Source organism: Staurois parvus, unplaced genomic scaffold, assembly GCF_062004578.1.
Source record: "Staurois parvus isolate SC_StPar_1 unplaced genomic scaffold, SC_StPar_1.0 ptg001302l, whole genome shotgun sequence".
NCBI classification, from domain to species: domain Eukaryota; kingdom Metazoa; phylum Chordata; class Amphibia; order Anura; family Ranidae; genus Staurois; species Staurois parvus.
This window is the reverse complement of record NW_028319098.1, coordinates 11561052-11585977: the sequence shown is the minus strand read 5'-3', so window position 1 is coordinate 11585977 and position 24926 is coordinate 11561052. Positions and strand designations below refer to the sequence as shown.

Below are 24926 nucleotides of genomic sequence, written 5' to 3'. Positions count from 1 at the left end.
ATCCCCCCAGACCTCATAAAGTTTCTTTGAGACTTTAAAAATATGTTTCTGCATAATGTAATGATGCAAGTGGTATGCGGGCATTTTATGCTCCCTATGCTGACTAGATGTTTAAATGTGGCCATAGAGTGGTGGTGTGGAATTTTTTAATGTCTTGCAGTGAGGTGGGGAGAACGTGAGGGAGGCAGATATGTGGAGGTTTGGTTTGGAAGAAGTTATGTACCTGCCCCCAATCCTTGCCACCTTTGTCATATACGAATGACTAGTCTTGGCTGTAAGTTTGACAGCTGAGTCTTTTTTAGTGTTTTAGGAGAACAAGTACTGTGCAAATGGAAGACTACAAATAGTGTCTGCAGACTTCATTCATAGATACAATGTAACAATATTAATACAATATATTTATCCTCTTCTCGACCGCCCTATAGCAGAAATGCTGCTAAGGGGTGACGCGGGTGCGCAAAATCACGTACTGTATATATACGCGATTTTTGCTGAGGATCTCCGACGGGGAGAGGAACTGTTTGCAAACAAAACAGTTCTCCTCCCTGTCAGCTCGGGCACACTGCTTTGGATGGCTGTGCATAGCACAGCCATCCAAAGCAGTGTGCTTACAGTGAAGCACAAACACACGGCCCCTCAGTAAAACACACCTAGTACACAATTAACCCTTTGATCACCTCTCATATTAACCCCTTTCTGCCCAGTGCCATTAGTATAGTGTCAGTGCTTTTATATTAGCACTGATCACTGTATTGGTGTCACTGGTGATGTCAGTGACACCAAGTTAGTTCCCCCCAGTGTCAGAACGCCCGCCGCAGTCCAGCAGTCCCGCAGTCCCGCTATAATTCGCTGATCGCTGCTATTACTAGTAAAAATTAAAAATAAAAAAAATTCTAGTGTATATATACCGCCATTTTTACACGCTATAACTTTCACATAAACCAATTCATTTACACTTGTTGGGATTTTTTTTAGCAAAGACATGTAGCATAATACATTTTGGTCTAAATGTATGATGAAATTTGATTTTTTTTTTATAGCACAAAAAATAAAAAATGCACAGGCGATCAAATACCACCAAAAGAAAGCTCAATTTGTGGGGAAAAAAGGACGTAAATTTAATTTGGGTGTAGCGTTGCATGACCGTGCAATTGTCAGTTAAAATAATACAGCACCATAACGCAAAAAATGGCCTGGTCAGGAAGGGAGGTAAATCCTCTGGAGGGAAAGTGGTTAATGAGTGTTTTTATTTATTTTACTCACAAAACATATCAGTGTGCTTTGATTTGCATATAATGCAAGATTTAGCAACCATGCGTAGTGAAAAGGTAAATAAAAAATGTTCCTAGTAAACTCACTGTTAACACCTGTTAACCATTTTTTCTTTTTTTTTTACCTTTGCTACTTTTTTCCAATTGTTTTAAATGTTTGTTTTTATCATTTATTTTTAAACCTTCTAATTCTGTCTTTTTATTGAGAGTGACACAGACTTATTTGATAATACCACTGGTAAAGCTCGTAAAAAGCATAATTTAAAATTGTTTAATGTAGGATATGAAATATTTTTTAAGAGGCTTGCCCAAAAAAATTAAATATTTATGATATCTTAAGAAAAGAGGCTACAGGGAAAGAATAACTAGAGTTTGAGAGAAGCAATAACCTTTTTAAATAAAGTCATCTTTATGTGTGATTTTTTTTTTCTCTCTTATTACCAATGTACTGTACATACACATGTCAATTTTGAATTTGTAAGAATTATTCCATGTGATGTACAGCATACATCACATATAACGGTTCATGGTGTCTAGTGAATCAGGCTTATTTCATTGAAGAAAATTCCCCCCAAAATTACTTTCTCTGCTTTCCATGGAGTGGGGAAATCCTCATCCCATTATGTCTTTACAGCTGGTTAATACACTGATAGGAAAAGTCATCATTCAAAACAAATGCATCAGCCAGGTTAGCAAAGAGAGTCGTGTTGAATGACTATTGTGTGTCAAATGAAAATAAAAAGTTTGCAATGCAAATATTAAGAATGTAAAAAAATAAAGCTTTTCACATGGAAATGTATTCACAGCCCAATCCTACTCATATTGTTTAAATCTTTGTCTTTCTGAAAATGCAAACTCGGTTGTTATTATATAACACAGAAAAGGGTTACCAGAAGCAGTGGTAGACTACAACAACAGGGACAATATGAACGGTCACTATATGGTATATGGCATAATCTTGCTTCATGTGGGATGTCGCACAGATAGATGTCAGCAGCAGCTCAGACTGTATAATCTAAGTGTTGTCAGTGGCAGCGCATGAGTTACCTTTATTAATTAATATGAACAGTCACCCATAGCTAGTGATCATGGGATTTGTATCAAAATTGGCTGCCAAATGTGGCATTCTGGTATGAGTTCTTGGCAATTTCTGTCAAATGCATCTATCAGAGACTGAAGGGAAATTTTAAAAAAATAAAGCCAGGATTTTTGCTTGCACATGGTTGGAAAACAAAGCTCTGACTAAGTAAATAATCATTTTTCAAACTGAAAATTCTCCATTTTAGAAAATCATCTCCTATTCTAGTTTATATCTGCATTGTTCTCAGGGTCATCACAGTGTCTGTAATGAATGAAGCATATTAGAATATTTTGGAATTAAATGAGATCATAGTTAGAGATGAGCGAATTTCTCAAAAATTTGATTCGGCTGATTCGGCGAATTCCAGTATGAAATTCGATTCGATGCGAATTAATTCGCTACGAAGTTAACTTATTAAAAGGGTTTCTAGGCTTCAGAGAGCCTTTAAATTAGTGCAGAACACTGTACCTTTAATTTAAATGCCCTTGGAGATGAGGAAGGAGAAGGAGAAGGAGAAGGAGAAGGAGAAGGATGAGAAGAAGGAGAAGGAGAAGGATGAGAAGAAGGAGAAGGAGAAGGATGAGAAGAAGGAGAAGGATGAGAAGAAGGAGAAGGAGAAGGAGGAGAAGGAGAAGGATGAGAAGAAGGAGAAGGAGAAGGATGAGAAGAAGGAGAAGGAGAAGGATGAGAAGAAGGAGAAGGATGAGAAAAAGGAGAAGGAGAAGGATGAGAAGAAGGAGAAGGATGAGAAGATGGAGAAGGAGAAGGATGAGAAGAAGGAGAAGGATGAGAAGAAGGAGAAGGATGAGAAGAAGGAGAAGGATGAGAAGAAGGAGAAGGAGAAGGGTGAGGAGAAGGATGAGAAGAAGGAGAAGGATGAGAAGAAGGAGAAGGATGAGAAGAAGGAGAAGGATGAGAAGAAGGAGAAGGATGAGAAGAAGGAGAAGGATGAGAAGAAGGATGAGAAAAAGGAGAAGGATGAGAAGAAGGATGAGAAGAAGGAGAAGGATGAGAAGAAGGAGAAGGATGAGAAGAAGGAGAAGGATGAGAAGAAGGAGAAGGATGAGAAGAAGGAGAAGGAGAAGGATGAGAAGAAGGAGAAGGAGAAGGATGAGAAGAAGGAGAAGGATGAGAAGAAGGAGAAGGATGAGAAGAAGGAGAAGGATGAGAAGAAAGAGAAGGAGAAGGAGAAGGAGAAGGATGAGAAGAAGGAGAAGGAGAAGGATGAGAAGATGGAGAAGGAGAAGGATGAGAAGAAGGAGAAGGATGAGAAGAAGGAGAAGGATGAGAAGAAGGATGAGAAGAAGGATGAGAAGAAGGAGAAGGATGAGAAGAAGGACAGTTCTGTGACAGTTTCTGTCTATTTCTGACAGACTGGGACATTCACTCCATACAGCGGTTTCAACCGCTGTATGGAGGGAATGTCATAGAACTGTCAGAAATAGACTATTTCTGACAGTTCTGGGACATTCACTCCATACAGCGGTTGAAACATTGTATCTATTTGTTTCCATAAATGGATCCATTTATGGAAACAAATAGATACAATGTTTCAACCGCTGTATGGAAGGAATGTCCCAGAACTGTCATAAATAGTCTATTTCTGACAGTTCTGGGACATTCCCTCCATACAGCGGTTTCAACCGCTGTATGGAGTGAATGTCCCAGAACTGTCATAAATAGTCTATTTCTGACAGTTCTGAGACATTCACTCCATACAGCGGTTTCAACCGCTGTATGAAGGGAATGTCATAGAACTGTCAGAAATAGACTATTTCTAACAGTTCTGGGACACTCACTCCATACAGCGGTTGAAACATTGTATCTATTTGTTTCCATAAATGGATCCATTTATGGAAACAAATAGATACAATGTTTCAACCGCTGTATGGAAGGAATGTCCCAGAACTGTCATAAATAGTCTATTTCTGACAGTTATGGGACATTCACTCCATACAGCGGTTGAAACATTGTATCTATTTTTTTCCATAAATGACATTCTGCAGATACACTTAGAGGAGCGCTGCAGATACACTTTTTGCCGGCTTGGAATTATTCTTCTTTTCATCCTACTTCTTCTTCTTCTTCTTCTTCATCTTCATCCTCTTCTTCTTCTTATGAGGATGAGGATGAAGAAGAAGAAGAAGAATCTGGATGAAAATAAGATTAATTCCAAGCCGGCAAAAAGTATATCTGCAGCGCTCCTCTAAGTGTATTTGCAGAATGTCATTTATGGAAAAAAATAGATACAATGTTTCAACCGCTGTATGGAGTGAATGTCCCATAACTGTCAGAAATAGACTATTTCTGACAGTTCTGGGACATTCACTCCATACAGCGGTTTCAACCGCTGTATGGAGGGAATGTCATAGAACTGTCTGAAATAGACTATTTCTAACAGTTCTGGGACACTCACTCCATACAGCGGTTGAAACATTGTATCTATTTGTTTCCATAAATGGATCCATTTATGGAAACAAATAGATACAATGTTTCAACCGCTGTATGGAAGGAATGTCCCAGAACTGTCATAAATAGTCTATTTCTGACAGTTCTATGACATTCCCTCCATACAGCGGTTGAAACCGCTGTATGGAGTGAATGTCCCATAACTGTCAGAAATAGACTATTTATGACAGTTCTGGGACATTCACTCCATACAGCGGTTTCAACCGCTGTATGGAGGGAATGTCATAGAACTGTCAGAAATAGACTATTTCTAACAGTTCTGGGACATTCCTTCCATACAGCGGTTGAAACATTGTATCTATTTGTTTCCATAAATGGATCCATTTATGGAAACAAATAGATACAATGTTTCAACCGCTGTATGGAAGGAATGTCCCAGAACTGTCATAAATAGTCTATTTCTGACAGTTCTGGGACATTCCCTCCATACAGCGGTTTCAACCGCTATATGGAGTGAATGTCCCAGAACTGTCAGAAATAGTGTATTTCTGACAGTTATGGGACATTCACTCCATACAGCGGTTGAAACATTGTATCTATTTTTTTCCATAAATGACATTCTGCAGATACACTTAGAGGAGCGCTGTAGATACACTTTTTGCCGGCTTGGATTTATTCTTATTTTCATCCTACTTCTTCTTCTTCTTCTTCTTCATCCTCATCCTCTTCTTCTTCTTATAAGGATGAGGATGAAGAAGAAGAAGTAGGATGAAAATAAGATTAATTCCAAGCCGGCAAAATGTGTATCTGCAGCGCTCCTCTAAGTGTATTTGCAGAATGTCATTTATGGAAAAAAATAGATACAATGTTTCAACCGCTGTATGGAGTGAATGTCCCATAACTGTCAGAAATACACTATTTCTGACAGTTCTGGGACATTCACTCCATACAGCGGTTGAAACATTGTATCTATTTGTTTCCATAAATGGATCCATTTATGGAAACAAATAGATACAATGTTTCAACCGCTGTATGGAAGGAATGTCCCAGAACTGTCATAAATAGTCTATTTTTGACAGTTCTATGACATTCCCTCCATACAGCGGTTGAAACCGCTGTATGGAGTGAATGTCCCATAACTGTCAGAAATAGACTATTTCTGACAGTTCTGGGACATTCACTCCATACAGCGGTTGAAACCGCTGTATGGAGGGAATGTCATAGAACTGTCAGAAATAGACTATTTCTAACAGTTCTGGGACATTCCTTCCATACAGCAGTTGAAACATTGTATCTATTTGTTTCCATAAATGGATCCATTTATGGAAACAAATAGATACAATGTTTCAACCGCTGTATGAAAGGAATGTCCCAGAACTGTCAGAAATAGTCTATTTCTGACAGTTATGGGACATTCACTCCATACAGCGGTTGAAACATTGTATCTATTTTTTTTCCATAAATGACATTCTGCAGATACACTTAGAGGAGCGCTGCAGATACACTTTTTGCCGGCTTGGAATTATTCTTATTTTCATCCTACTTCTTCTTCTTCTTCTTCTTCATCCTCATCCTCTTCTTCTTCTTATAAGGATGAGGATGAAGAAGAAGAAGTAGGATGAAAATAAGATTAATTCCAAGCCGGCAAAATGTGTATCTGCAGCGCTCCTCTAAGTGTATTTGCAGAATGTCATTTATGGAAAAAAATAGATACAATGTTTCAACCGCTGTATGGAGTGAATGTCTCATAACTGTCAGAAATAGACTATTTCTGACAGTTCTGGGACATTCACTCCATACAGCGGTTTCAACCGCTGTATGGAGGGAATGTCATAGAACTGTCAGAAATAGACTATTTCTAACAGTTCTGGGACATTCCTTCCATACAGCGGTTTAAACATTGTATCTATTTGTTTCCATAAATGGATCCATTTATGGAAACAAATAGATACAATGTTTCAACCGCTGTATGGAAGGAATGTCCCAGAACTGTCATAAATAGTGTATTTCTGACAGTTATGGGACATTCACTCCATACAGCGGTTTCCGGCAAAAAGTGTATGTGCAGAGTTCCTCTATTCTGCAGATACACTTAGAGGAGCTCTGCAGATACACTTAGAGGAGCTCTGCACATACACTTTTTGCCGGCTTGGAATTATTCTTATTTTCATCCTACTTCTTCTTCTTCTTCTTCTTCTTCATCCTCATCCTCATCCTCTTCTTCTTCTTCTGAGGATGAGGATGAGGATGAAGAAGAAGAAGAAGTAGGATGAAAATAAGATTAATTCCAAGCCGGCAAAAAGTGTATGTGCAGAGCTCCTCTAAGTGTATGTGCAGAGCTCCTCTAAGTGTATCTGCAGAATAGAAGAACTCTGCACATATACTTTTTGCCGACTTGGAATTATTCTTATTTTCATCCTACTTCTTCTTCTTCATCCTCATCCTCTTCTTCTGAGGATGAGGATGAAGAAGAAGAAGAAGAAGAAGTAGGATGAAAATAAGAATAATTCCAAGCCGGCAAAAAGTGTATGTGCAGAGTTCCTCTATTTCTGACAGTTCTCTGACAGCTTCTTCACATGTACAGCGGTTGAAACATCTGTATCCTAAATGTAAACTAATAGATACAATGTTTCAACCGCTAAACATGTGTTCCTTCTGTCAGAGAACTGTCAGAAATAGCGGAGCTCACTGCAGGGACACTTTTGCCGGCTGATCGGGAAATATTCGATTCGCGCACCCGAAGTAGGCAAAATTTCGGATTCGACGCAAATCGAATATTTCCTGAAATTCGACTCGAATTCCGGTTCGCCTGGTTCGATTCGCTCATCTCTAATCATAGTCTTTGTTATGTTAAATAGGTATTATAATAATAACTGAGTATAAGTAGCAGCACAAAAAGTTAAAAGAAAAAGCTGCAAACATCCATAGATGTTTATAGCATGTATTTTCATCATTGCTGTTCAGTACGAAGAAGCACTCTAATGTCTGAAAAATCTAACACCAGAATAATAGCTAATCATATGTTGCTCAATCCAATGTATCTGTTATTAAAAATATGTAACTTTGCTGACTAATACAATGAATGTCAAAGCATATGTATTTAGTAGTTAACTTGTGGTACTGCAGCTATCTAGAATTTTACATAATTAAAGACTTTACCTTTGATTTGCCACTGTCTAAGTCAGCAGTTCTCAACCTGTGGGTCGCGACCCCTTTGGGGGTCGAACGACCCTTTCACAGGGGTCGCCTAAGACCATTGGAAAACACATATTTCCAATGGTCTTAGGAACCGAGACACCGCTCCTCTTTCTCCAGGCGGGTCCGCCCACATGCAGATGCACCCACATACGAGTACCCGGCGTGATGGCATCATCGCGCCAACCCCATCACATACACCCCGTACAAATAGAGGTGTGTGTGACAGGGTTGGCGCCATAATGTACTTATGTGGACCAGTCACACATGTGTAAAGAGCAGCTACTGTTTAGAAAGCAGCTGCTGTGTTGAATGCAGCTACTCTGTTAAAAGCAGTTACTGTGTTGAAAGCAGCAGTGTTGGAGGTAAAACAACACTTCATGAATTATAATTACTGTTACTGTTGTTATATTAAGACTGTTACCCATGTTACACCATGCTTCAAGACAAAATTCCATTTATTTGTAATTAGAAATAAATATTTTACAATATATAATTACATATTGTTTTTGTGATTAATTACTATGCTTTAATTATGTTCAATTTGTAACAATGAAAATACATCCTGCATATCAGATATTTCCATTACGATTCATAATAGTAGCAAAATTACAGTTATGAAGTAGCAACGAAAATAAATTTGTTTCGGGGTCACCACAACATGAGCAACTGTATTAAAGGGTCGCGGCATTAGGAAGGTTGAGAACCACTGCTCTAAGTGAACAAATGCTGTATGTAATATATATTTTCGTATTTGCAAAAAAAGTTATAAAGGATAATTGAAGACTAAATCCAATGTATCTCATTTTTATTTATTAATCTCAGTTTAGATAATTTTTAACTTAAATATTTTTATGTTTTATTTTGCTTTTACATAGTACATCATTTGGGTTATTTGTTCATTCTCATATGGATATATAGTACATGCTTTATTTATTTATTTCAGGTACTTATATAGTGCCATAAATTTACATAGCACTTTACATATATATTATACATTCACATCAGTCCCTAATCCTCAAGGAGTGTACAATCTAAGGTCCCTAACTTACATTCATACATACTCATACTAGGGACAATTTAGACAGGATCAAATTAAACTACCAGCATGTCTTTGGAGTGTGTGAGGAAACTGGAGTACCTGGAGGAAACCCACGCAGGCACAGGGAGAACATGCAAACTCCAGGCAGGTGGTGCTGTGGTTGGCATTAGAACAGGTGACCCTAGTACTGCCAGGTGGAAGTGCTAACCATTTAGCCACAGTGCAGCTTTCTATGAGCTTATCTAATGATGCCTTTTAATGTCACAGTCAATGTAGTTTATTTTATTATGTTAGGACACTGTCTGTAGTTGGCTAATTGTGAAGATAATTGAGTATATAATGAAAGATCTGGTATAATTATACATATTCATGCATCCTACAATGATTTCATTTTGTCATCTATCTAATAAGTAAAATGCAATGTCTGGATGAATCATTATACTAGATAACATTCTGTCCTCTTTCTATAAATGAATCTAACATTTTCTTTTTTCGATAATAATTTTCCCTAAGCTATACAGAAAACAAATGGTTTTCTCTTAGGCCTATTTATAAAACAGTGTCATCTAGTTAATATTTTTATTTCACTTTAAGCTAGAATTTTGATTGCAATGGCTTCCTGAAATTGCAAAATTTCTAATTACCAAAGGACTTTTTTTTTTTTTAGTTTCCCTATATTGTGGACATGTGTGGGCAGCTGGAAGATAAATAGATTCTGATGAATCAAAAAGTCCAGTGGAGTCAAAAGTTGATCCAGCGCTGCAGTCTGTGCCCACTTATTAGTGGTCTCCTTGTGACATAATTCCTGTGAACATTATTATTTATCCAGGTTATGATACTGTATAACTAGTAGTAGTTCAACAGAACGTTTTATGTATGTTATGTTGGGAACTTTTTGCTGTTTATCCAAGCTACTTCTTCAGCTCTAATTAATGTCATGAATATTCCCCAGGATTTATATCCAATCAGGTAGCACTTGACATTAATCCAGAGCCAAAAGATACAATAATTTCATAAGATCCTAAGATGTCACTTTCCGTTTCAATTGTATTGCAACTGCAGAGACTAGAGATGAGCGAATTATTCAAAAATTCGATTTGGCTGATTCACCGAATTTCAGGAAGAAATTCGATTCGATGCGAATTTATTCGCTACGAAGTTAACTTATAAAAAGGGTTTCTAGGCTTCAGAGAGCCTTTAAATTAGTGCAGAACACTGTACCTTTAATTTAAATGCCCTTGGAGATGAGGAAGGAGAAGGAGAAGGATGAGAAGAAGGAGAAGGAGAAGGATGAGAAGAAGGAGAAGGAGAAGGATGAGAAGAAGGAGAAGGATGAGAAGAAGGAGAAGGATGAGAAGAAGGAGAAGGATGAGAAGAAGGAGAAGGATGAGAAGAAGGAGAAGGAGAAGGAGAAGGATGAGAAGAAGGAGAAGGAGAAGGATGAGAAGATGGAGAAGGAGAAGGATGAGAAGAAGGAGAAGGATGAGAAGAAGGATGAGAAGAAGGAGAAGGATGAGAAGAAGGAGAAGGATGAGAAGAAGGAGAAGGATGAGAAGAAGAAGAAGGATGAGAAGAAGAAGAAGGATGAGAAGAAGAAGAAGGATGAGAAGAAGGAGAATTCCAAGCCGGCAAAATCTGCAGAGCTCCGCTATTTCTTAGGCTATTTCTGACAGTTCTGTGACATTCACTCCATACAGCGGTTGAAACCGCTGTATGGAGTGAATGTCACAGAACTGTCAGAAATAGGCTATTTCTGACAGTTCTGTGACATTCACTCCATACAGCGGTTGAAACATTGTATCTATTTGTTTCCATAAATGGATCCATTTATGGAAACAAATAGATACAATGTTTCAACCGCTGTATGGAGTGAATGTCACAGAACTGTCAGAAATAGCCTATTTCTGACAGTTCTGCGACATTCACTCCATACATCGGTTTCAACTGCTGTATGGAGTGAATGTCACAGAACTGTCAGAAATAGGCTATTTCTGACAGTTCTGGGACATTCACTCCATACAGCGGTTGAAACATTGTATCTATTTGTTTCCATAAATGGATCCATTTATGGAAACAAATAGATACAATGTTTCAACCGCTGTATGGAGTGAATGTCACAGAACTGTCAGAAATAGCCTATTTCTGACAGTTCTGTGACATTCACTCCATACAGCGGTTTCAATAAGAATAATTCCAAGCCGGCAAAAAGTGTATCTGCAGAGCTCCTCTAAGTGTATCTGCAGAATAGAGGAGCTCTGCAGATACACTTTTTGCCGGCTTGGAATTATTCTTATTTTCATCCTACTTCTTCTTCTTCTTCTTCATCCTCATCCTCAGAAGAAGAAGAAGAGGATGAGGATGAGGATGAAGAGGAAGAAGAAGAAGAAGTAGGATGAAAATAAGAATAATTCCAAGCCGGCAAAAAGTGTATCTGCAGAGCTCCTCTATTCTGCAGATACACTTAGAGGAGCTCTGCAGATACACTTTTTGCCGGCTTGGAATTATTCCTATTTTCATCCTACTTCTTCTTCTTCTTCATCCTCATTCTCATCCTCTTCTTCTTCTGAGGATGAGGATGAGGATGAAGAAGAAGAAGAAAAAGAAGAAGTAGGATGAAAATAAGATTAATTCCAAGCCGGCAAAAAGTGTATCTGCAGAGCTCCTCTAAGTGTATCTGCAGAATAGAGGAGCTCTGCAGATACACTTTTTGCCGGCTTGGAATTATTCTTATTTTCATCCTACTTCTTCTTCTTCTTCATCCTCATCCTCAGAAGAAGAAGAAGAGGATGAGGATGAGGATGAAGAGGAAGAAGAAGAAGAAGTAGGATGAACATAAGAATAATTCCAAGCCGGCAAAAAGTGTATCTGCAGAGCTCCTCTATTCTGCAGATACACTTAGAGGAGCTCTGCAGATACACTTTTTGCCGGCTTGGAATTATCCTTATTTTCATCCTACTTCTTCTTCTTCTTCTTCTTCATCCTCATCCTCATCCTCTTCTTCTTCTTCTGAGGATGAGGATGAGGATGAAGAAGAAGAAGAAGAAGAAGTAGAATGAAAAGTGTATCTGCAGAATAGAGGAGCTCTGCAGATACACTTTTTGCCGGCTTGGAATTATTCTTATTTTCATCCTACTTCTTCTTCTTCTTCTTCATCCTCATCCTCAGAAGAAGAAGAAGAGGATGAGGATGAGGATGAAGAGGAAGAAGAAGAAGAAGAAGAAGAAGTAGGATGAAAATAAGAATAATTCCAAGCCGGCAAAAAGTGTATCTGCAGAGCTCCTCTATTCTGCAGATACACTTAGAGGAGCTCTGCAGATACACTTTTTGCCGGCTTGGAATTATTCTTATTTTCATCCTACTTCTTCTTCTTCTTCATCCTCAACCTCATCCTCTTCTTCTTCTTCTTCTGAGGATGAGGATGAGGATGAAGAAGAAGAAGTAGGATGAAAATAAGATTAATTCCAAGCCGGCAAAAAGTGTATCTGCAGAGCTCCTCTAAGTGTATCTGCAGAATAGAGGAGCTCTGCAGATACACCTTTTGCCGGCTTGGAATTATTCTTATTTTCATCCTACTTCTTCTTCTTCTTCATCCTCATCCTCAGAAGAAGAAGAAGAGGATGAGGATGAGGATGAAGAGGAAGAAGAAGAAGAAGTAGGATGAAAATAAGAATAATTCCAAGCCGGCAAAAAGTGTATCTGCAGAGCTCCTCTATTCTGCAGATACACTTAGAGGAGCTCTGCAGATACACTTTTTGCCGGCTTGGAATTATTCTTATTTTCATCCTACTTCTTCATCCTCATCCTCTTCTTCTTCTTCTGAGGATGAGGATGAGGATGAAGAAGAAGAAGAAGAAGTAGGATGAAAATAAGATTAATTCCAAGCCGGCAAAAAGTGTATCTGCAGAGCTCCTCTAAGTGTATCTGCAGAATAGAGGAGCTCTGCAGATACACTTTTTGCCGGCTTGGAATTATTCTTATTTTCATCCTACTTCTTCTTCTTCTTCTTCTTCTTCTTCATCCTCATCCTCAGAAGAAGAAGAAGAGGATGAGGATGAAGAGGAAGAAGAAGAAGAAGTAGGATGAACATAAGAATAATTCCAAGCCGGCAAAAAGTGTATCTGCAGAGCTCCTCTATTCTGCAGATACACTTAGAGGAGCTCTGCAGATACACTTTTTGCCGGCTTGGAATTATTCTTATTTTCATCCTACTTCTTCTTCTTCATCCTCATCCTCTTCTTCTTCTTCTGAGGATGAGGATGAAGAAGAAGAAGAAGAAGAAGTAGGATGAAAATAAGATTAATTCCAAGCCGGCAAAAAGTGTATCTGCAGAGCTCCTCTATTCTGCAGATACACTTAGAGGAGCTCTGCAGATACACTTTTTGCCGGCTTGGAATTATTCTTATTTTCATCCTACTTCTTCTTCTTCTTCTTCATCCTCACCCTCAGAAGAAGAGGATGAGGATGAGGATGAAGAGGAAGAAGAGGAAGAAGAAGAAGAAGTAGGATGAAAATAAGAATAATTCCAAGCCGGCAAAAAGTGTATCTGCAGAGCTCCTCTATTCTGCAGATACACTTAGAGGAGCTCTGCAGATACACTTTTTGCCGGCTTGGAATTATTCTGATTTTCATCCTACTTCTTCTTCTTCTTCTTCTTCATCCTCATTCTCAGAAGAAGAAGAAGAGGATGAGGATGAAGAGGAAGAAGAAGAAGAAGAAGAAGTAGGATGAAAATAAGAATAATTCCAAGCCGGCAAAAAGTGTATCTGCAGAGCTCCTCTATTCTGCAGATACACTTAGAGGAGCTCTGCAGATACACTTTTTGCCGGCTTGGAATTATTCTTATTTTCATCCTTCTTCTTCTTCTTCTTCATCCTCATCCTCTTCTTCTTCTTCTGAGGATGAGGATGAAGAAGAAGAAGTAGGATGAAAATAAGATTAATTCCAAGCTGGCAAAAAGTGTATCTGCAGAGCTCCTCTAAGTGTATCTGCAGAATAGAGGAGCTCTGCAGATACACTTTTTGCCGCCTTGGAATTATTCTTATTTTCATCCTACTTCTTCTTCTTCTTCATCCTCATCCTCAGAAGAAGAAGAAGAGGATGAGGATGAGGATGAAGAGGAAGAAGAAGAAGAAGTAGGATGAAAATAAGAATAATTCCAAGCCGGCAAAAAGTGTATCTGCAGAGCTCCTCTATTCTGCAGATACACTTAGAGGAGCTCTGCAGATACACTTTTTGCCGGCTTGGAATTATTCTTATTTTCATCCTACTTCTTCTTCTTCTTCATCCTCATCCTCTTCTTCTTCTGAGGATGAGGATGAAGAAGAAGAAGAAGAAGAAGAAGAAGAAGAAGTAGGATGAAAATAAGAATTCCAAACCGGCAAAAAGTGTATCTGCAGAGTTCCTCTATTTCTGACAGTTCTCTGACAGCTCCTTCACATGTACAGCGATTGAAACATCTGTTTCCGAATAAAAACATCTGTATCCTAAATGGAAACAAATAGATACAATGTTTCAACCGCTGTACATGTGTTCCTTCTGTCAGAGAACTGTCAGAAATAGCGGAGCTCTCTGCAGGGACACTTTAGCCGGCTGATCGGGAAAAATCCGATTCGCGCACCCGAAGTAGGCAAATATTCGGATTCGACGCAAATCGAATTTTTACTGAAATTCGTATCGAATTCCGGTTCGCCTGGTTCGATTCGCTCATCTCTAGCAGAGACTTTAAGGAAATATTTGAAATGAGATAAGACTCTTGATAGTTGAACAGAACTCAAGCCAAGCCAAGTATTTTCTTGATGAAGCCTTGTCTCAACACCACCTATTTCAAGTAGAAATATAACGTCTACAGACAGAAACATGGCTGTGCTGTCTCCCATTGTAGCTAACCTGTACATAGAAGAAAATCTTGAACCTCTCCAGGGGAATAACACCAAGTCATTGGTTTAGGTATGCAAATGATATATGAGTCAAGATTACAACATCAGAAATATAGGCTTCCATTGAACACATAAACTCAGTGGATAAAAACATCATATGTACTTGGGAAGAAGCACAAAATAACAAATTATACATTTTGGATTGTATGTTACATGTCAAGATTCGGGACGACTTTAGACATTATCGTCTATCTGATGTTTATGTGATAACATTGGACCATTAAAATGAAAGTTTACAATGATGGAGCTACCATAAAGTTGTTTTTCCTTCAAAGAAGAAGATCCATGGTTGAGATATACTGTAAGTGTACCCTATTCTGGTCCAAGGTTGCTACCTCTCTGATAGTAGCAAAGAAAGATGTCACCAGATGGTAAATTCTTCAGTGTGTACTGAGAAGTACCTGGTACAAAACTTTATCTCACTTGAAAGGCTTGATGAAGACTAATGTCTTCTGTCAGCGTTAATGGCAGCTGGTCTGTGCAGAATGCAAAGACCTGTACATTTAGAGAGAAAAAGAACCTCCTTACTCAACATAAGAGGGCAAATTCTGCAAGTCAAAACTCAGCAGTTTTCCTATGCCTTAAAGTGGAACTAAACCCTCTTATCCTTTCTCCTCTGTTTCCTATGTTGCCATGGTGCTGCATATGAGACCAGCTATGACACCGACCAGGGGCGGACTGACCATTTGGAAACTCAGCCACTGTCCGAGGGCCCGGGGTCAGTAGGGGGCCCCATGAGATGCCCCTGGTACCTTTTTCATAAGATTTTTTGAGTTTGGGCAAGGACACAGGGGCCCCGTGATCCCCTATTGCCCGGGGGCCCCATGAGTTGTCAGTCCGTCCATGACACCGACTATATTATATTATTATTAAAGAGAGGGCGCACAGGCCTAGTGCATTAGCATAAAAAATGTTTAATAAGAAATAAAATAGGTGTTGTACTCACAAACGACAATAAAGTCAAGGCACATCATAAAAGAGCAGCTGGGTCAACACCGTGCTGAGTAACAGTCCGTAATGGGGAATGTAGACATCCAATAGGCTGACGCGTTTCGAAGACTTGCCTCTTCCTCAGGCAAGTCCTCAAAACGTGTCCGCCTATTGGATGTCTACATTCCCCATTACGGACTGTTACTCAGCGCGGTATTGACCCAGCTGCTCTTTTATGATGTGCCTTGACTTTATTGTCGTTTGTGAGTACAACACCTATTTTATTTCTTATTAAACATTTTTTATGCTAATGCACTAGGCCTGTGCGCCCTCTCTTTGTTCTTTCCTCATTCAGTATATTTGGATTCCCCCGGTCTGTTGAGGGCAGCAAGGTGTGCATGTTCCAGGACATTCTTAATGTGGTTGCAGCCTGCATCGAGTCCATCCCCAAGCGCAGCAGCATTTGTGTTTGCTGGTTCACCAACTATATTAAGGTTTGACTGTTTGGTTGCGAGCACATGCTAATGTGATAGTTATATTCACAGCATGCCTTGAATGTAATGGTTTTGGGAAACAGTTAAATTGATGGATTTAGCTCTGCTTTAAGCCTTCTACACATTTTGAGTAAGGCATAAAAATCTACACTCCCTGACATCTTCCTTGCTGTAAATGTATCTTTATATTTAGAATGAAAACCAGAAACTAGTGTAGCATAGCTGTCATATCCTTTATGTATGTAACTAATAATGACTCAACTACATTTTACTCAGATCTGCAATATTGAAATATACACTAACATGCTCAGTAACTCAAAACTGTATTGATCTTATATACTGTGGTGATTCATTTTCTTAAATCTAATTTTAAAGCCCAAATGCAGTCAAAACTGTTTTTAAAACGTTTAGATAAAATGGATAAAGTTAGGACCTCTGTCAACGGTTAATTCCTGCCTGTGGCCCTAGGTAGGAGATTGTTTTCTAAATTTCTGTTTATGTGGCAGGTGTCTACTGGAACAGGGAAGGTGGTAACTGTTCCCCAGTGGGGAAAAGGCAGCAATAAAAAATATATTTTTTTTAGAGTAGATAGGTTTAGAACCTCTATTAGGATTCTATTGATGTCTATGTTTAAAGAAAAATAGGAGGAATCTCTTCTATGGAAACACAGAGTGCATTAGGTCCAACAAAAAAATCTTCAATGAAGATACAAACAATATTTAAAAACAATGACTAAAACAGAAACATTACCTTACCTAACTCTATCCAAAACAAAAAAAAGTTTTTGCTGAAGTTGGGCTTTTTGAAATGTTGCCACCAAAACTGTTTTTGATTTAATTGGCACATGAATTATTTACCATAGATATTAAATATTCAGCCAGTTCAGCATGGTCAAACAAACACGATCTGTTGGAAAAACAAAAGCAAAGTAAATATTAGGAAAACTCAATAAAAGAGATAAGGACATGCAACACAAATTATACCAAAATGTTTGGCAAAATGGCAAAGCTGAAATGTTAAAGTTTAAGTTTACTTCAAAATAAAATAATTATGCTTTGTTGGACTTGGAGGTAATTAAACATGCACAACAGTAAGTTTTAAATGGAAATTAGAAATGTGTTGCTGTGTAAGTCAGCCCATAGAAGAGAGAGAAGATTTTTGTTCAACCTGCATGTTGAGCGAAAACAAAATTGACTCAATTCCCCCATCCACACACTCTAGGTGGATGGAGGAACCCTCCCTACTGAGCTATTGTTTTCTGACAGCAGAGATACTTCCCCGCCGGCAGAATACACAGATCAGCATTGCAGGCTATAGCATGAAGGTAAAAAAAAACTTCAATGTGCAGCTCCCCTCTCATTCCCCCCTAATACTTACCTGAGCCCATTCTCGGTGATGTGCACCAGAGCAGAGGCTCTCCCGGGTCTCTTCCTCCTCGTTAGCTGAAACCATTGGCTCTCACTGCTGTCAATCACAGCCAATCAACCTTTACAATCACTTTAATTTTGCAGAAATGGCAACTGCATTTAGTTGTGTTTTTTTTATCTGTCTGGTATTCATGGTTAATTTTTTAATCTTCCAACTAATAAACTCAGAGGACAATTTACACAATTCAAATGGTCTAAAAATCCAAAGTCTAAGAACGCTTTGTTTTATGAATTCCAAGAGCTATTAGATACTGTGAGCTGATATTTCCACACACAATCATCATAAATTACTAAAAAAGTAACAGATGGACAGTCAGCAGATACAGTTTATGAGACATTCAACCATAAACTTTATTACCTTCTATAATTTATATTGTGCTTTTTATTAGTGTATTGTTAAATTGGTACATTAAGGCTACTGATACGTTATAAAATATTTAAGGATTTTTAATGTTTTCATAGTGTTCTAGGATACACTGTCACAAACACTTCACAATGAGAATTAATTGCTACTTGGTTATATTAATTTGTGTAACCAAAATTAAATTGCTAAATGCAGTTTATTTTTATTCAAAAAAATTCTCTCTATATTATTTTTTATTCCATTATACTGTTTATTATTAACAGCTGTGACATTTATAATAATATACTGATCAATATACTGTATGCCAGTAATGCAAATATTTAAAATCTTTACAGATTTTCTAAGAACTTAAAATAATTCCTAATAGAAATCAGAAAGAAGGGATTGTGAAGAATGCTTTGCCTTTCATGCAGCCAACTTTCTATCCAGTAATCGTATCTCCATTTTCAGGAATACTAACACACAGAGTGTGTGCATGACTTTAAATGTGGTTTTATATGTAAAACAATGTATATTCTGTGGTGTAGACTGTGGATAGTATTAGTGTTAGACCACAAAAAATACCTTAAAAATATAGGTGGAGTTTCGTGGCAACACATTGGATATTTCTTGGGAGTTCTACCTGTGAGGGTGCAATAATTCATGGCTCTTCTGCCTGTCTGCCTTGGAGTTTTTAGTGTCCTATTCCACCCTTCGGGTTTTCTGCTTTATTTTATTCTACCTGATTCATATTATTTGTACTTTAGATCAGGGTAGCCAAACCTGACACCTCATAAAAAGGGACAAATGTAAGTGTTAAAGTGCAGACATCTTGTGTTGCCCACAAGAACCAGTTTTGATCTGTAAACGGACCACTGTGCCCATGTAAAGCCAAACTATATGCCAGGGACTTGACTTTTAAGTTAGGAAAAAGCCCTGCCCCTACTGGTATTTAGCTCCATGTATGTCAACTATCAAATGGCAGAGTTCGAGTAAGCAGCAAAGAATTTGGCATTTGACATTATATGAAAAGATGCAGGGCCTAATGCTGCAATTCTGCAATGGGCAGTACTTAATCTGAATTTGAGGAAAGGTCAAAGCCATGTGCACTTGGGCCTACAGTTTAAGAGCTCCACAAGGACACCAGATTCAATCTGAAATTGAATACAGGTACTTGAAGACACTAAATTATCCCTGCCAGGTTGGGTTTCTTTTGAGAACAGAGATCGCCTCACCAGAGCTTCTAAGATATTTAAAACCCTAAGGCTACAGTGCACCAGAACCTACCAAAAAATATTAGTTTTAGATGAACAGACCCCAAATTGTGACAGAAGAGCATGTTTGGCCTATTTAACAGTGGAATAAACGGCCACTACTGATACCAAGCTGTAAATATCTGACATATATGTAGTACTCAGCATCAAAAATTTAGTTTTGGGTGATCTCTCATCAACTGCATATTAATTTTACAAAAATCTAATATAGGTCTCTTAATCATATTGTGATCAACCACTGCTGTTCTACTGTTGGTTTACAAGCTCTGTTTATTAAGTGATGAATACCAGGACTATCCAAACGGCATTAGTATTTTTGAAAATAATCCCAAATAATAACTGCAAACTTAAACAATTATATTTATTTTTTTTGGTAATAAGTAAACTTGGGTCAAAAAGAAGTGGCTGAAAAAAATAAAAGGCATATTTCTATAGATAACAGTAGTAGAATCCTTACTTATGTAGTGGTGTTTCATTATTTCCATCTGGCAAGTCAACAACATTCTTATCACCAGTGTAGGATGAAAGCATGAACCTGACAATTTCAGTTGCACCTTGAGTAGAAGCAAAATGAAGAGCTGTGGCATTATCATTCTGCAACAGAAAGTAAGGGAAATAGAATAGTTATATGCAAAACAGGGGACTGTTCTATTGTAAAATTGAAAATATTTAGCTTTTAAAGTTAAACTAAACCCTCCTATCCTTTTCAGCCAAGGAAGCTACCATCTTAGTCTCTATTTCAGTGGTTCTTAACCTTGTTGGAGGTACTGAACCCCACCAGTTTCATATGCGCATTCACCGAACCCTTCTTAATTGGAAAAATAAAATATGATTTTTAAAATTCAAAACATAGGTATATATTTAGGTATATATTTATACATAGGTGCGCAAAATGAACAAAACCGTTAAGAACAAAGAACAAAACCATTAAAACATGATTTTCACACAAAAACAAAAACATAATAATGAATATTTACTGCACGAATCATATGAGTCGGGTGTGGGTCTTCACCTCCGCCGAACCCGCGAGACTGACTCACCAAACCCCTGGGGTTCGATCGAACCCAGGCTAAGAACCACTGCTCTATTTGATCTGCAACTGCCATGGTGCTGCACATGTGATCAGTTATGACCCCACCCATTTGATGGTTTAACCATTTGGTTGAGAGCATAAGCAAAAATTGTGTATCCAAATCTGCTAGTACATCTAACACTCCCTTTGCCCAGACTGACAATGCTGCTGTCTAAAGGTCCCCCTGTGCGCCTTCACCCTGAGGGTAGGCACTCTAATACAGGAGGTATTTTACTGGCCAGATCAAAAAGAAAACAAATGCAGCCACCATGCCTATTGCTTGGTAAGTGGCAATATATTACATTTTTGGTTTGGGGTTTATTACAGCTTTAAATACAAAATATTCCATTACAATAAGAAGGAGGAAGGGATAATAGTAGAAGAGTAGTAGGTGAATGTTGCAGCAGCCAGTGTTCATATTTGGGGTGGCAAGCAATAGTGTATTTATGTTTTGTGCTGCCCTAGGCAACACAAAACATCTGCCACTACCACTGCCAGCCCCTGCAGCTGCCCACCCAGACGCTTGTAGTCTTGGCGCATTGAGTCTTCCTGTCAGTGTCTCTGATTGCCCATAAGGGATGTACGGGCAAGCATATATACTGACAGGTCTGCAGGAGACCTGCATGGTATCAGTGATCTGCTGATCATTGGTGCAATGCTGTGTAACAGGGGTCTCCAAACTGGGCCAAGGGCCAGATGTTGCCCTTTGCTAACCTATATCCGGCCCTTGGGGCACTATTCCTCCCAATGATATGAGGTACTATTCCTCCCACTTACACCAACAATGGGGCACTTTTTCTTACACTGATACCAATGATGGGGTATTATTCCTCCCATTAATACCAATGATAGGCATTAATGGGAGAAATAGTACCCCATGTATATTTTCACTGATGCTGGGCCTGGGACATTCTCTGGCCACTGGCCACAATCCTGCCCTCCTAAAGTTTGAAGGACAGTAAACCGGCTCTTTGTTTGAAAAGTTTGGAGACCCCTGCAACAAAAAATAATAAATACACATTTTTTTTACCTGCAAAAAAAAGTGCATTTATTGTTTATTTTTCAAAAGGTGAACTTATCCTTTAACCTCTCTGTGATTCAGCAAGCTTTTGTATCCATCTGGTTTTCTGAAGAAGTAATGGTAGCTAGTTTGCACCACGCCACACCAAAGTGGTCCAGAGTCTCCCAGAAGGAGGAGGTTGTAATACTGAGATAACACTGGATACCCTTTAAAAAGCAATAGTATGGCATGTTCATAAACTAAAATGGTGCATTTTAGAAATGTACACTAGCTGCAAGGTCAAATGACCTGTCAAAGTAGAGTTAAGCAGAGAGAACTCTGTGAGACAATGCAGACTCCACACCATGGCCTGCATTTTATAGATACAACATAACATGCGGATGCTGTGTGGAGCAATATTGCAGTGTCCAGTGAATAAATAGCCCATTTGTCTTTATAAATATTTACTGCATATTCCATATTTTAGACCTATTCACTTTAAAATACACGTATACTTTGTTACAGTTATATTTCGATGCTTCATGAGTGATGTGGTGGTAAAATAGCAACTACTTGTTTGAGGTCAATCTTTGCTCCATATTCAATGCAGGCTTTCACAATTTCCAAGCGTCCATTTTGAACTGCCACATGGAGCGGGCTGCTTTTCTCATTGTCTGTGAAATTGATGTGATCTTCAATACTAAACCCAAATTCTTCACCTGCACAGGAAAAAGGAATATGCAAATAAAAACTATTTTCCACAGTTTAACAGCTTCACAGAGCTGATGACTGAATGCTCCAAAATACCTTTTTTTAGTACCAGGTCCATGCATTTTAAGGAGCCAGCAAATGCAGTCATGTGTATAGGATAACATCCAATTTTATTTCTTTTACACAGCTTTGCCCCTTGATTTAACTGCAAGACAAAAATAGTAATAATGCGCTAACTGGATTTCAGACAAAAATCATTTATCAGCTCAATGAAAGCAAAACCAAGTGTAAGCTGAAGTCATAGTTTACATGGGCTATGGACATCTCTATGACAGCATTGACAGGTCCAGCTCTGTCATATGGCCCAGTCACATGCAGACATGCTCCACCATGCATGGAATTACCAGGTATTTTATTCAGTTAGTGGTACTTAAAGGAACTGGGGAGGATTAGAGGAGTGGTAAGCATATATGGCTGAGGATTGGGAAGATTAAAGCAAATGGCAAATAAATGGGAAAAGCACAGTTTAGCTTGAAGTAAAAATATAGTGCCTGTACATTTAATGGTTGTTTTTTAAGTAGTAGAGATAAACAGACTGATTTCTGTGAAATTTTAAACACATTTAGGGTAGTTTAGTTTACTTCATTTTGTGTTTTAAATAAATAATAAAATATATATAAAAGGAGCTTCTGCAACTCTAAGGAGTCAATTGCATGCTTAAAAAACATTTAAATCTCCAGGTTTTTGCTGCCATTTTATACAGTACATGGCAGGATGTGATTTGTGAATTAAGTTAACTACCTATTTACATTTTTTACCTTTTCTTGTTACAGATTCCAGCTGTGCCTTGTATTACTGCCAGTTTCTCAGCACAGTCTCTCCTTCCCAGAGATGGTGCAATGCTCCAAGATAAAATGCCTACCCAAACCCTACCACAGCTTTATGGAAGAAAACAAAGCAAATGCTGGTGCATCAAACAGCCACCCTGATTTTTGCACTTCTTTCCCATGTCCCGTGAGCTCCCCGTCCCAGTACTCCCCATTTCTTTAGTTTTTTCCACTACCCTTTAGCATTTGGCATTGGCTTTAAAATGTTTAATGTAAACTTGTTTTGAGGGTAATACAGAGGCCACCATATTCTTACCTTACTGACCTTGAAAAAAATATGAAAATTAAGTTTGGTTTTTAACAGAATTTCCTGATCTTCAGATTTGTTTGGGTCAATGGCTACTGGTAACGACAGTAGGTCACAGTCACATGCAGATGTAAGACCCTTCCAAGGCTAACACTACTTCCTGTGGACAGGGATGTCTCTGTAGCACTTGAACTCCTTGACATGAAGCCATTAAAGTGGTAGTATATTGTGAAAAAAAATCAAAAAAATATTCTCTTTGCAAGTTAAGAGCATAATGTACTAGTATGCACCGCATACTAGCACATTATGAATGACGTACCTGAAAACAATGCCCTCCAGTGGAGTGCTCTCACAGCTCCCCATGGCTTCCATCTTCATCTGATCTTCTTTCTGGGTTCCTGAGCTGCGGCCCTCTAATTGGCCGAGCCACGATGTCGTCACTCCCACGCATGCGTGAAGGGGGTTTTGGCCATGGTACGGCTCTCTCAATGGACGACACACTGTTCATTGAGTATGCGCCGGTGACATCACCGGCGTTTTTACAGTAAATATTTCCTAAACGTGCACAATACCTACAGGTAAGCCTTTCATGACCTGCCAGGTATGGATTTTTGGGGGATCCCCACGCCATTTTCTAAAAAATTTTAGCGTGGGGATTCCCCTCAAAATCCATACCAGACCAGAAGGGCTTGTTATGGATGGGGGGGGGAACCCCATGAAGGAGGGGGTGGGGAGCTGGAACACAAGCCTGCAGTGTCCTCTCCATGTGTCATCCCTGCAAGTAGAGGTCTACGGAGACTGTGCTGACCAATCAGAAGCCATTTAGCCTATACTGCCCATACTGCCATACTGACTCTATAGCTTTCATGCAGACAAAAGAATATACACCGTTTTGGGTTATTTTTACCCCAGAAATGTATCAGAATACATTTTGTCCTAAATTTATGAAGACAAATTATTTATTTGCAAAATTTGAAACAAAAACTCAGCGAAAAATGTTTATTTTTAAAATTTCCTGTATTTTTTTCATGCATATAGCAAAAAAAACAAAAAAAACAAACGGTGGTCAATTACTACCAAAAGAAAGCTCAATCTGTCTAAAAAAAGGATAAAAAATTCATATAGGTACAGCTTTGCATGTTACTTAAAGTGTGATAGTGCTGAAAGCTGAAAATTGGCCTGGACTGGAAGGGGGTGAAAGTGTCCTGACTTGAAGTGTTTAAGGTCTACATACACTTTAACCACATCCTTACCGCCCTATAGCTGAATGACAGCTACAGTGCGGTTGTCCAGTTCTGTGAGGGCGTCATATAATGTCTTCCCAGAGCAGTGCCCTCCCACACGCTCCCAGTGGCGTGCACCCAGCGATCTCTGTGATCACTGTGTCCTACGGACACAGCTGATCACATGGTGCGATAAAAGCCCAATCACAGCAGCCTTTTACCACGTGATCAGCTGTGTTCAATGACACAGCAGTTCACCGAGTAAATACAGTTGCCAGTTACGGCAGCATTTTCCTCACAGCATGAGGAAAGTGCTGCAGATAACCGGCAGCTGTCACAGATCATCAAGGCACTGATGATCAGTGCCCTAATGATCAGTGCCCT

General features: G+C 38.7%; 1 protein-coding gene across 2 annotated transcripts in view; it reads right to left on the bottom strand.

The window, feature by feature from the left end:
• TRPA1 (transient receptor potential cation channel subfamily A member 1) overlaps positions 1-24926 on the bottom strand; it is a 123688-nt gene that overhangs the window by 61621 nt on the left and 37141 nt on the right. Inside the window, exons 5-8 of one of the 2 annotated variants that reach the window (XM_089661044.1) lie at positions 22282-22390; positions 22045-22193; positions 19860-19996; positions 17216-17264 (exon numbers count right to left, since the gene is read on the bottom strand). In XM_089661044.1, the coding sequence (XP_089517170.1) occupies positions 17216-17264; positions 19860-19996; positions 22045-22193; positions 22282-22390 (444 nt within the window). The remainder of the gene's footprint in view (positions 1-17215; positions 17265-19859; positions 19997-22044; positions 22194-22281; positions 22391-24926) is intronic. The other variant, XM_089661045.1, reaches the window with a different exon arrangement.